The sequence below is a fragment of the Xyrauchen texanus genome, chromosome 3 (assembly GCF_025860055.1).
Source record: "Xyrauchen texanus isolate HMW12.3.18 chromosome 3, RBS_HiC_50CHRs, whole genome shotgun sequence".
NCBI lineage: Eukaryota > Metazoa > Chordata > Actinopteri > Cypriniformes > Catostomidae > Xyrauchen > Xyrauchen texanus.
This window is the reverse complement of record NC_068278.1, coordinates 17,002,440-17,016,355: the sequence shown is the minus strand read 5'-3', so window position 1 is coordinate 17,016,355 and position 13,916 is coordinate 17,002,440. Positions and strand designations below refer to the sequence as shown.

Genomic DNA, 13,916 nt, shown 5'->3' with positions numbered 1-13,916 from the left:
ATTTTGACGGCCCCACAGACTGCTCCAGTGCTCCATATTCACCAAGTACTTATCCTGTACTGACAGGCTTACAGTCTTTCTTGAATTTCTGGGCCTTATGAGGTTTGCAATATGATGCATGAATCTAGGTTTCATGTTCAGCAAACTTTACAGCTGTGTTTGTAGTAAACATGGCTAAGATTATTCAGCCTAAACAATTATCCAGTGTCTGTAGTACCCTGTACTTAGGAAAATTATAATTTTAAGTTCTCACTATTGTTTTGGTAGCTGTAGAATAACTTTTATTCATTTACTGCCAGCTGATTCAAATCATCTCCTGGGGTAGGCACATATTAGAGGTATGAAAGAAACTGTTGAACAAAGCTGCTTATATATTTTTGACACTTTGTGTCCATTTCCTTTTTAAAAGAGAACAAAGGCTTAACATCTGTTTCACAGGCAGTCTGGCTTAGTACACACAAAAACAATTCTGTGCGCATGAAACCGTATGTGAGCCCTACCTCATTGCGGTACGAAACCTAAATGACTCAAAAGTTCCACAAAACATGGTAGGCTCAGAATTTAGTCCTTCCATGTGGTATCTTATCCACATTTTACCTAAAAATTTCATTCAAATTTGTTATCTTGTGTGGATAGGGATGGAAAAAAAACATAAATATTCAGGAAATTTATCACAGGAAATAATTTCAAAGATGGCTATACGTTCGACAGATTTTGGGCGACCCCAATTCTCAGGGGATGCAATCTAGCATTTTTATTTGATCCTCACGTGCCGTTATTATGCTGTTCCCAACTCTGTTTAATTTTTGATCAACAACCTCATCAAACTGCCTGCACACTCCTTTACTCGAAAAGAAAGATAGGTTTTTATCATATTTTCCATAAATTATTAAATATTATTGTAGAGCTATTCTGATTACCACACCCATTCTCCTATATCCAGCTAATTCCTTTTGGTTCTACCTATTAATACATCTGAGTATTTACCTTCTTATAAATATAGTTTAGCTTGAGAGAATGTTAGTGCAACAGACAAATCAGATAGCTCTGCAAGACCAGTAAATAACTTAAAAACAACCTCTTGTTTTTTCATTATTCATGTTATCTTGTCTGACAGCTTACTTTGCATTGTTTATGTTCTTTTGAAAAGTAAGTGTGTCCTGTGTGGTTGAGGGATTAGCAATGGGGAGTTTAAGGTAGGGTCGTTGGATGGCCACCAGGTGGCGAGAAGTTGAGGTGGGAGAAGGGAGAGTTCATGAAATCTTGGTCGCTTAAAGTCCCTTACCAAGTGGCTGGGTGTTCTGGACAGGGCCTGTTTCTTGTCAGCTTGTCACACCCTCCATATCTCTGCTTCCCCATCTGATCTCAGGTTTGGACCTTCTGTGGGAGGAACAAAAATTGTGCCTCACCTGTGTAGGATTTGGCATTAGCATTCTTTTATCCAGCAAGAATTTCACCCCAGTCTGTTTCTAGGTGGCAGTGGAAGATTCACTTCCTCTTCTTTGTCAGCTACCCCTCCCTTCGCTCCCTTCAACTCTTCTCTCTTTAGTGAAGCAACAAAAATCTTCATCCCTCTTTGTCTTTTTTCATTTTGAGGGGCCATAAAAGCTTAATTTTGACCAAGGGCAAAGTTTATCTTGCCTACTGTGACAATTCTCCTATTTCAAGTTCACCTGAGAAGCTTTTCATTGCATCTACGTAAATACAGGAAATGTTCTTTCATTCTATTTCTTTTCAAAATGATTTATTATATATCTCTCTATATTCAATATTATTTTTATTTTAAAATGATATATTCTTGGTTACTTGTCAACATCAGAATGTTTTCATGGAAAACCCAAACTCTTACTCTTTTACTTGTTCAACAGCTTCCCAAATTCCTCAACCTTTTTAATTCTTACCTCTTTCATCTCTTTGACCAGTCTTATTTTAATTGTCATTTACATTAATTAGCATTTTTTTATAGGTATGATTATTGCACAAAATCCAATTTTCTTTACACAGTTAAAAATGAAATATATTTTCATACCTTATCTTTTCTTCTCTCAATATATCTCTGTGGAACAATAATGGGTGTTTTCAAATCTGTGGCCTTTTTCAAACCAGGGTGGGCATTTCTACACTATCCGATGAAAATAGGGAATCTCGATGGTTTGAAAATACCCACTGATTTGGAAAAGCCCATTTTTGTTCTGCAGTGACATACGTCTGTGACAAATACAAATTAATCTGAATTTACTCTTTCATGAATGAGGCCCAATATATTTATAGCATCTTGCCTAAATTATAGCACATCCAGTTTAATGTCACAGACATTTGAAGGCTACTCTATTGCCCCCTTGATTACTGAGGTTTATTCCCTACACGGTAATGCAAGGACGGAGGTTAAGCCTGTTCAATTGGGCCTTAGCGTTGGCAATGTAGTGGCCAATCGATCGCATCTGCATTTATGTACTTGCATAGAGTGTGTTTTGGCCTTAAAGAAATGATTTAAAGAACTTTGCAGCTCAAATAATGCATGAGTCTTTAAACCCTCCAAAAAATGACCTCATTCACTTCTATTTTAAGTGCCTCACTCTAACCTTGGATTTCGCATTTGTTTGTTTTTTTTAAGTAAAGAAGGGACGAGACAAAATTACTTTTTGTGGTCAACATTATGCCACAAATTCTGTCGACTGAGCTTAACTTGTAACTTACTTTACTTATTGATCCCGAGCTATTCCTTTAAGGGGTTTGTTGCAACTGGCCGCAAGTTGCTATGTTGGTAGGCAGTTGTAAATACTAGCATACAGTTAGGCATGTGAACTTTATTGCTTGGCAGAAACAAAATCACACAGTGCCTAACAACACCCCTTAACCAGCATAAAATCATTGTGAAGTATGGCCTCTTGTGGCTTTTTCCATCATGATCACTTGTCTAGACAGAAAAAAGTTTAATCTTCACCTCAAAAATGTATGTTAAGATGTGTGTAATGTGTTTGTATATGTGACTAGAGCTGAAGCACGTGTTAGAAATGGTCCAGTTGGAGACTGGCGAACTAGAGGGATTGAAGATTCAGCATAACCAGAAACTGAAACAACTGGAGAAGAGCCGGAAACTCTACAACAAGTCAGTACAACAAACTGTGTTAAGCTGATCATGAACATTCTAACTCCACATTAGAAGTCTGAGGATATATTTTTAATGTAAGAGTGTGGAGTATGATGTATATGTGAAGGTAACATGCAAGTGTGTACTGCTTAGGTGCATGTTGAACTTCATCGTGACCAGCAGGAGTTGCAGGAGCAGTGTGGAGAGGCTGAAAGACATTTGAACCTGCTGGAGGAAGAGAGAGCAGAGCTGCAATCACTACAACAGAAGAGCCTCAATGTGCAACAGCAAACAGATGCAGCAGTTAGAGAGAGGAGCAGCTTGCAGGAACAGTGCAGAAACCTGGAGGCCAGACGTATACATGCTCAGAGGTAACTTCTCTGTCATATTATAGCTTTAAAGATGAAGTATGTAACTTTTTCGGTATTAAAATACTTTCTCTTATCCCCTGCTCAATATGCAGAGACAACTAATAGTAAGCCATTCATAGGTTACATTTCTTTTCTTTTTCTTCCCAATTTGGAATGCCCAATTCCCAATGCGGTCTAAGTCCTCGTGGTGGCGTAGCGACTCGCCTCAATCTCACAAATCTCATCTGCGCATCTTATCACGTGGCTTGTTGAGCGCGTTACCACCGAGACCTAGCGCTTTTGGAGGTTCACGCTATTCTCTGCGGCATCCACAGACAACTCACCACGTGCCCCACCGAGACCGAGAACCACATTATAGCCACCACGAGGAGGTTAACCCAACGTGACTCTACCCACAGCACTCAGTGCTCACTCAGTCACTAACTTGCGACTCCAGGTGTGGTAGTCAGCGTCTTTACTTGCTGAGCTACCCAGGCTCCCATTTCTTGAAAACTGTAAACATTGTGTCTCGCTATGGATGGGCCGCTCAAAACAAACAGGATTTTTAAAGCACCTCAGACACAACATTGACATAACCAATGGCATGAATTGGTGGCGGGAGCATCTTTTTGTTCTATGAACCGTAGACTGGTGTTTATTCTCAAAGCTGTTTAAAAACAATGTTTATTTTTGCAATTCTGTTCGGTGATCCAAGTAGCACAGAAATTATACACTTAAGCTTTCACATTGTTCCAGATAATGGCTAAGGTTGATGTTAGCATAGTCTCAGACTCACAGACTGTTCACTGACTGTCTGTTGTATATTGCAAAAATGCAGTATGTAAGCGACAATCCAGTCTTATCAGATGGCTACTACACAATTTTAAAAGTTGTTTCCAATCAGTTTTTTTAAATGTACCTGGCTGCTGCAATAAGCACTTCCAAAGAAGGACTAGTTGATGTCGATATACATAACATTAAGTTAAGTTAAGTTTGCGAAGTTCGTGGCATTGAATCTTTGAAAAATATTCAAGAGACAAATAGTAACATGTAAACGAGAACTGTGCAATATATTCTGAATGTATTCTGGATATGGTTCAATGACATGATGCTTTTTTGTCCGGTTATTCAAAAATACATTTAAAAAAAGAAATTTACACGAAACAATTTCCTGAAAACACCCAGAGACTATTTAGCAGAGACGGGACAATTCTATTAATATGAATGGGAGAATTTGGAATGCCCAATGGTCAATGGATGGAGAAAGGAATTCTTGCCTTACAGGTAAAAGAGCCAATGACCTTGTAGATACAGACATCGCCTGTCAATCAACTCGAGAATGCACATGCGCATTAGCTATACAATCCGGGAGTTATTTTGTATTTTTTGTAATCTGTGGTATAGAAGCGCAATTTATGATGCCAGTATTGTCAGATTTGCCTACTGATTTGAAATGTTCTGTTATTGTAATCTTGACCAACTGTTCTGGATATTTCGGTCTTTCCCCCCATTCAAGAAGATACTGTAGTATGCTGTTGTATGCTGCTTGTTTACAGAAAAATAGTTGCCCGAGAGCATTCCTAATTTGGCCGCCAGTGGAACGAATTGCTAGAAAGACTTTGATGCACCTCTAGTCTTATGATGTTTTTAATCTCTGAGTTTAAAATCATTTTGATGTTTCTTTCAGTGGCTTAAAGTCAAAAACTGTCCTAAGACAAAAGCTGAAATTATTGATAAAAGAAATGTTGGCATGAGTAGTTAAGAATAATCTTTTATTGTATTTATTTTTTTAAAGCAGTGAAACAATTTTTATATAAAATATTATATATATATGAAAAACATTTGTCCGCCAAATTAAATTAATGTGACTAGCATGCAGGAAGACATTCTTTTGTCATCCATCCATCCATCCATCTTCAACCGCTTATCCGAAGTCGGGTCGCGGGGGCAGCTGCTCCAGCAGAGGGCCCCAAACTTCCCTATCCCGAGCCACATTAACCAGCTCTGACTGGGGGACCCCGAGGCATTCCCAGGCCAGTGTGGAGATGTAATCTCTCCACCTAATCCTGGGTCTTCCCCAAGGCCTCCTCCCAGCTGGACGTGCCTGAAACACCTCCCTAGGGAGGCGGCCAGGGGGCATCCTTACCAGATGCCCAAACCACCTCAACTGACTCCTTTCGACGCAAAGGAGCAGCGGCTCTACTCCGAGCTCCACACGGATGACTGAGCTCCTCACCCTATCTCTAAGGGAGAAGCCCGCCACCCTTCTGAGGAAGCCCATTTCGGCCGCTAGTACTCATGACCTAGTTCTTTCGGTCATGACCCAGCCTTCATGACCATAGGTGAGGGTAGGAACAAAAATTGACCGGTAGATCGAGAACTTTGCCTTTCGGCTCAGCTCTCTTTTCGTGACAACGGAAAGAGCTGAATGTCACGGACCGATGATGACATGAAGACAACATCATCTGCAAAAAGCAGCGATGAGATCCCCAGCCAACCGATCCGCACACCTTCCCCACCCCGACTACGCCTCTATATCCTGTCCATGAATATCACAAACAGGATTGGTGACAAAGCGCAGCCTTGGCGGAGACCAACCCCCACATGGAATGAACTCGACTTTGTGCAGAGGACCCGGACACAGCTCTCGCTTTGGACGTACAGGGATTGGATCGCCCTAAGAAGGGACCCCCCCACCCCGTACTCCCGCAGCACCTCCCACAGTCTCTCCCGGGGGACCCGGTTATACGCCTTCTCCAGATCCACAAAACAAATGTAGACCGGATGGGCATACTCCCAGGCCCCCTCCAGGATCCTTGCGAGAGTAAAGATCTGGTCCGTCGTTCCACGGCCAGGAGGAAAACTGCATTGTTCCTCTTCAATCCGAGGTTCTTTTGTCATGTGGAGGGAAAAAATAAATAAATAAATAATATAGAGAAGACCCCTTTGGAGAGTTTATAAAAAAAATATCAGATATTTTGACATTTTTAATTAAAGTCACATTTTGTTTAGGTCAAATGGAGTAACTCTAAGAAAACATACTTGATATTCATGACTTATAAACCTTGAAAATATGTTGGGAAACCATTTTTTTTTAAGTTGTGGAATTCAGGGTGCAAGGAAAGTATTTTAATACCTTTTACTAGATGGTTTTTAAAAAAATTGTTTTGTTTAAAATAAAATAAATGTTTATCATAAATTCATGAAACCAACATAGAAATACATACAAAGAAAACATTTCTCAAACATCGCATGTGCTTTCTCACTTTTATGATCTCTGATAACCTTATTTGACAATGACCCATATATTTTTATGAACGAAAGGATTATTATTACTTGTGGACATAGAGAAATTCAGATCACAAAGTCTACTCACATTTTCTTGTAATTTAATTTATATTGTCTGTTTATTGAGTCTCAAGTCTGCCAGTCGCTGCAGGTCGCCAGTGGCTGGCGGTGAAGTCGCTAACGGGCGTTCCCACTACTGGTTGCCTAGTAACGTTTATAAATGACATTCACGGATGTCGTTCCATTGCTGTTGACAGCGAATCGCTTTTCTTGCCGCTAAAAACAAACATTTTGGAGGGAAAAGACTAAATATAAATGGAATCAGTACATAAAATGCTTTATATCAAAGATGAATGAGAAGGCGTGCTCTTTGCCATAGCCTCTGTTTATCTGCGACGATAAACATCAGGTCCCCTGATTACAGCAGGAGCTGAGAGAGAGAGGATCACGTGAGCTCTCCCGTCTTCTCTCCTATTGGCTGTCGCTTCCGTAAGTCGCTCTTCATTTGAATAAAGTTGAACTTGTCTCAACTTTGTCGCGTCGCTGGACACGCCCACATCTAGTCGCCAACGGTCGTGGCAGCTCGTGTCGCCAGAAGTCGCTGTGCTCTCATTGAAAACGAATGGTATGGAGTCGCTGTCGCGCGCGATGTCGCTGGCAGTGTGTACGCACCTTCAAGTGGGCACTTCTTGGCCAGAATAAGCAACCATTTGGACCACGCTTCAAACAAATAGCTGGACTGATGTTATGCTTTTCATTTAAAGTGTTTAAATCTTCTCAAATTATTTAAAAAATGACTTAGTTGACTTCTGATTTTTGGTGGAGCTGAAATTGATTTTGTGGTTACAGATGTTTGGAGGCATCAGAGAAGGCAGCGAGGGCAGCAGAAACAGAGCTGCTCAGACTACAGGAAGAGCTTGACAAACTCAAACAGGACCAGAAAAATGCACAAAACCTTCGACAGGAGATCAGCAGAGATGCTGCAGTCACACGACAGCAGCTAGAGGGTATGCTTTCATGTTGTCTTTTTAACAGCTTTACCTTACCAAGACGTCTGCTTTTATGTGTTTATTAAGACTGTTATGTGGACACTAGCACTTAAATCCTTGCATATACTTACAGAAGAGTTAAACAGACTCAAGAAGCAGCTGACAGAATCTCAGACTCAGTTAGATGAGATCAGAGAGGTGAGTTTACGGAAAAGTGCTGCAGTTTTAGTGGAGATTTCTGTCCCTTAGCATGAAAAGTCTATCTCTTTTAATTGTTTAGGAGGTGAAGGTTGCGAGGTGCCAGCGAGATGAGCTCGTCAAGCAGCAGAAGGAACAAAAGGCTGAACTGCAGGAGAGAGAGGAGAAGATCAGGAGGAGACAACAGAAGCTGGACAAACTGGGGCAACAGCTGCAGGATTTAAAGGCAGATGTTGCTCAGAAACAGACTCAGCTAGAAGAACATGAAATGGTGACGTAGCCCACTGTGTCAGCCTTTTGCTATTTTCATATATTTTTATGGAGGAAATACTTTGTGAACTCTTTAGATTTACTTATATTTCTGGATAAAATGGTCATACCATTTCATCTGATTTTCTACTAAGTCACAACAATGGAACAATGAAACGTAGTCTGCTTAAACAAGTAGCACACAACAATACATTTTGATTGTCACCTGTAACTACACATCAGTTGGATTCTATATTAATGCAGGTCTAATGTACTGTGTGAATACAATACAGTATATCCAACATTTAGTCCAATTAACTATATTATTAGTATATTTGTTGTGATTATTATAATTATTAATAAATGTAATTATTGAACACTAGTGTATTGTATCATGTTTTTATTGCGGCCATTTTATAAAAGCAATTAACCGGGGGCCTGGGTAGCTCAGTGAGTAAAGATGCTGACTACCACCCCTGGAGTCATGAATTCGAATCCAGGACGTGCTGAGTGACTCCAGCCAGATCTCCTAAGCAGTTAGCATATACCAGTTGCTAGGGAGAGTAGAGTCACCTTGGGTAACGTCTTCATGGTCACTATAATGTGATTCTCGCTCTCGGTGGGGCGTGTGGTGAGTTGTGCATGGATGACTTGGAGAATAGTGCAAAGCTTCCACACTCGCTATGTCTCCGTGGTAACACGCTCAACAAGCCACTTGATAAGATACGCAGATTGACTGTCTCGGATGCAGAGGCAACTGAGATTTGTCCTCCGCCACCCGGATTTATGCGAGTCACTATGCCACCATGAGGACTTAGAGCGCATTGGGAATTGGACATTCCAAATTGTGGAGAAAGGGGGAGAGAAAAAAAAAGCAATTACCACTATTCCTTTAAGAGACTATGCTTTACAATGATTTTACCACAGTTATGGGGGTTTCAGGCACCCTAATAACACTCCTCATCTGTGGTAAATCACTGTAATCCATGGTCTCTTAAAGTGATAGTTCACCCAAAAATGAAAATTCTCTCATCATTGACTCATGCCATCCCAGATGTGTATGACATTCTTTCCTCTGCTGAACACAAAGAATATAGAAGAATATTTTGGCTCTGTAGGTCCATACAATGCAAGTCAACAGAGTCCAACACATTGAAGCTCAAAAAAGCACATAAAGGCAGCATAAAAGTAATCCATATGACACCATTGGTTAAATCCATTTCTTCAGAAGTGATATTATAGTTATGGGTGAGAAACAGATCAATATTTAAATTATTTTTTACTATAAATTCTCCTCTGTACCCAGTAGGTAGCGATATGTATGAAGAATACGAATCGCCAAAAACAAAAGAACAATGCGGCTTTGGGAGAGCTGTCATCATACAGCTATCATATAGCTTCTGAAGATATAGGGTTGACCACTGGAGTCATATGGATTGCTTTTATGCTGCATTTACATGCATTTTTAAGCTTCAAAATGTTAGTCACCATTCATTTGCATTGTATGCACTTACAGAGCTGAGATATTCTTTTAAAAACCTTCATTTGTGTTCAGCAGAACAAAGAAAATCATTCACACCTGGGATGACATGAGGGAGAGTATATTATGAGAGAATTTCCATATTTGGGTGAACTATCCCTTTAAAGATTATTGCTTTAATCATATAAAAATGTATATACTTCTACTTTATTAACTGAAATCGAAGCTTGTGATTACTGAGTGTAGTAGATTAGTGAATTCAAGAAATTGTAATGTGTCCTGTATCTAGCTGGTCAGAGTTCAGCAGCAGCAGAATATTGATCTGGAGCAGCAGCAGAGGCTGAAGCAGCAGAAGCTGCAGGCAGCAGATAGAGCTCTGGCCCTGAGTCTGGACAGGATGGAGCAACTCACAGCTGCAGCAGCAGAAATGGACCTGAAGAGTGACACTCTGCAGAGGGAGCATAATCAGTGCACTGTGCTTCAAGAGCAGCTGGCTAAGCTGGGTGAGCTGGATGTGTGACCTTATAACATGTTCCTTCAGGTTTTAGTGGATGATTATGTACTGTATTTGCAATGCTTCTTAGCTTTCATGATAGACTCTGCTTTTGTGTATTAGACTAGCTAATTAGACAAAGCTCGTCTTTACAGAGAAAGGATTATTTGCCTCTGATTTGAGCTTCTCTTCCATGCTTTGCAATTCCTTGAAGTTTCCTTTTCATTAATTGATCTTTTCTCAATCATAGAGTTTTGAATTAGTCTTGGTAATCATCTCATTAAACATACAGCTTAACTGCAACTCATGGATGTAGACAACATAGCAAAAACTGGACAGAGACTATCATTTCGATCCATGTTGGATGATTTGATGCTTGCATTTTTATATACCTATCAAAGTAGCAAGATATTACCATCTGATGCCATCATTGTACCACAACACTGCCACCATACTTTTTTGTAAGGGTGACCACTATATATTTATAATTTAGGACCCTTGTTTAACCTTAGCCAGTCTCACAGCAGTTTTGAGTACTGAATTTTGTGTGTTCAGAGCAGGAGGTGTGTGAGCAAGACATCAGGCTCCAGGCTGCTGTAGAGGAGACCCATCACCTGCAGAAGGCTCTGCTGTCAAAGAGCACCAGAGCTGAGGGACATCTGGAGGCCCTGAGGAGCCAAACCCTCACAGACAGAGAGGAAGTTGAGAAGGTGGCTGCCATCTGTCATACTGTGCTAATCCGTCAGTAGTAGACTGCGCAATCCGAGGAAATCAGATACAAATAAAAAATTATTATTCACCTATTTGAGTCCCTGAATGTAATTTTTTTAATACAAGATACTGTATATATTTATTTAAATTTTTTAAATAATAAAAATTAGATTTTTTTTTATTGTTGTTGTTGTTGTAGTTTGTATAATTGAATTATGTATTTGAATTATGAATTAATTTAGTTTTTCTTTTTGTTTTGTTTTTTTAAGCTAAAGTATTTTACTTTTTCAGTATTAAAATACTTTTTTCTATCCCAGCTTAATATGCAAAGACAACTACAATCTAGCCATTCATAGGTTAATTTTCTCAAAAACTGAAAACACTGTGTCTCTGTGGCACTATAAAATTCCTGTATTTTTTTGAGTCACCTATTTAGACCCACCTCAACAACATTACTCAACCAATGGCGTGAGTTGGGGCGGGGCTATTTGTTATTTCAATCAAGGGCAGATGAAGGGCGTATTCAGAAAGCTGTTTTGAAAACATTGTTTATTTTTGCAATTCCATTTGGTGGCGCTAGTGTCACAGTTTTAAATAAACAAGGATCGAGTGGAAATAATTTTGTATGTTAATCAGCATTATACAACAACTGCTGTGGATGGATAATAACTTGTATTGAACCTGAAATATTCCTTTAATACACTTAAAATTAGATTTTCATCAAAAGATGCCATTTGTAATCCAAAAGTAATCAGATTCCCTAAAGTTTACCTAAAATATTATGTTACTGATTACAATTTTAGTTGTGTATTTTGTAATGAGTAGCAGATTACATTTCATAAGTAATCTACCCAACAATTCTTATAAGTCAACCTTGATCATTTTCGAGGTAACAACCTTAGAAAAATGTACTGTGGCGGTACCATGGTACAGTGATTTCATATGGTAATACAATGGTACTTGCTACTGGATGATTGCCATATTCATGTATAATGGCATTTACACGATACTGCAAGGTACTTCAAATGATACAATGGTACTACATTGGTACATGTCCAAAACAACATTATCATGTACTGTATTTTAGTCTTTTATGTTACTTTTTTGTTTTTGCAGATTTTAAGTTGCAGTACTCTCATGCTGCATTAATGGAATAGTAATAGCCTAGAAGTATGACACATTACTATAATAATATCTTGTTTTGGCTCTTAAGCTTTCTTTTAGTGTATTCGGTGAAGCTGTAAACCTACTGACTAACTTGAGTTTGTTTCAGGAGTGTGTACGTCTCCAAAGGGAACTGCTAACTGTGGAAAAAGCAGCTAGAGAAAACCATAAACAAGCCAGAAGGCTGCAGGAGCAGCTCAGCACCATTTCCAAAGAGCTGCTCTGCCTCAAAGACACGGTACAAACAGCTATAATACATGTGTTGTAGATAAACACTTTTGTGTACTGGCTATGCTTGTTTTACTTGTTTTGTTTGCACATGGAGTCATGTTATATGGATATCAGTGTAGGAAAGATTAATAAATATCATGTGCCTCTCTCAGATGCAGATCCAAGAGAACAGCAGGGCTCAGCTATGTGAGATTAAGGACACCATGCACTCTTTGAGGTCACAGGTGAGAGCAGAGCTGGACAGTGGGGTGAGGGAGCTCGAGGCGCCCTCTAGCAGCGCCTCTGACACAGACAGCCTGAAAGAAAATCGTCTCTGTGTTACACTCACCTTGGGGAAACCAGTCTTCAACACTAAGGTTTCGTCTGCTTTATTTATTTGGTTAAAGTTTGAGCCTATTAAGCAAGTGAGTTTGCAGGACAGATAACGGAGGAAAAGTGCAGGGGTTGCTCTAAAGATTAATATTCTGATGTCATCTACTCACCCTCACGTCTTTTCAAACCTGTATGACTTCTTTTCCATGGAATAATAAATTAGATGTTTAGCAGAATGTCATGGCTGTTCTTCTCCATCAAAATGACAAAAAGAAGCACCATAAAACATGTCGCATTGATGATTCACGCAAGATCCAAAGAGGTCTGTGAACAGTTTCCTCTAATTCTATGGTGTCGAGTGTGCTGTACTTCAGGCTGTATCCGTTGAAAGACAATAGCGCATGTACCACGAACGGGGCGGGAGTGAAAGTATTAAAATGCATGTTCGTAAACATGAATCACTGTGAATAAGCTTCTCTCATAGCACTCATTAACGTGCAAAGAACGTCAGGATTTTTGCTAAAACAATTACTTAAATTTCGAGCCGTGGCTCAACATAAAACGTAGCGTATGTCTTCGGAAGACTTAGAATATGACAAACGAGTCACATTTTTATGATAGTTTTGGGTCCTTTAAGCTTTAAAGGGAGGCACTAACATCAGCCGTTCTATTGAGGTAGGCTGTAAAATTTATTAAAACTTCTCCTTTTGTGTTCCACAAAAGAACACAAGAACTATTCCTTTAGAATACAGTAAACAGCTAATGTCAATCACTTTTCTTCAAACAGGATGAGCAGTGGAGAGGAGAAGCGCTTAGAGAGAGACTGAGGCAGCATGAGGACCTGTTGAAGGTACAGTTAAATTCATTAGTATCATAAAAATCCACTTTTTATTAATCTACTTATCTACTTCAAATACTATTATTTATTAATCTACTGTATATTAATCATTTGATTAGGCAACAGAGTGTCTATTATGATGAAGACTTCAATTTGGAGTATTTCTAGGAAAGTTTTAATTATTTATTGCATTACACTTTGTAGCTGATGTTTTTAAAGGGATAGTTCACCAAAAAAAGAAAATTCTCTCATCATTTATTCACACTCTTGCCATAGTAGATGTGTATGAATTTTTTTCTTCTGTTGAACACAAAGATTTTTAAAAGAATATTCCAGCTCTGAAGGTCCATACAATGCAAATTAATGGTGGCCAGAACTTTTAAGCTCCAAAAAGGAAATAAAGACAGTAATCCATAAGACTCCAGTGGTTAAATCCACGTCTTCAGAATCACTGGTAGGTGTGGGTGAGAAACAGATCAATATTTAAGTCCTTTTTTACAATAAATTCTCCTCTATGCACAG

General features: G+C 39.3%; 1 protein-coding gene across 1 annotated transcript in view; it reads left to right on the top strand.

Annotated features, from left to right (window-relative positions):
- cntrl (centriolin) overlaps nucleotides 1-13,916 on the top strand; it is a 41,605-nt gene that overhangs the window by 25,488 nt on the left and 2,201 nt on the right. The window contains exons 29-38 of the mRNA XM_052106316.1: nucleotides 2,995-3,113; nucleotides 3,245-3,462; nucleotides 7,579-7,736; nucleotides 7,852-7,916; nucleotides 7,999-8,187; nucleotides 9,935-10,148; nucleotides 10,694-10,848; nucleotides 12,123-12,251; nucleotides 12,397-12,600; nucleotides 13,344-13,406. Of these exons, the coding sequence (XP_051962276.1) occupies nucleotides 2,995-3,113; nucleotides 3,245-3,462; nucleotides 7,579-7,736; nucleotides 7,852-7,916; nucleotides 7,999-8,187; nucleotides 9,935-10,148; nucleotides 10,694-10,848; nucleotides 12,123-12,251; nucleotides 12,397-12,600; nucleotides 13,344-13,406 (1,514 nt within the window). The remainder of the gene's footprint in view (nucleotides 1-2,994; nucleotides 3,114-3,244; nucleotides 3,463-7,578; nucleotides 7,737-7,851; nucleotides 7,917-7,998; nucleotides 8,188-9,934; nucleotides 10,149-10,693; nucleotides 10,849-12,122; nucleotides 12,252-12,396; nucleotides 12,601-13,343; nucleotides 13,407-13,916) is intronic.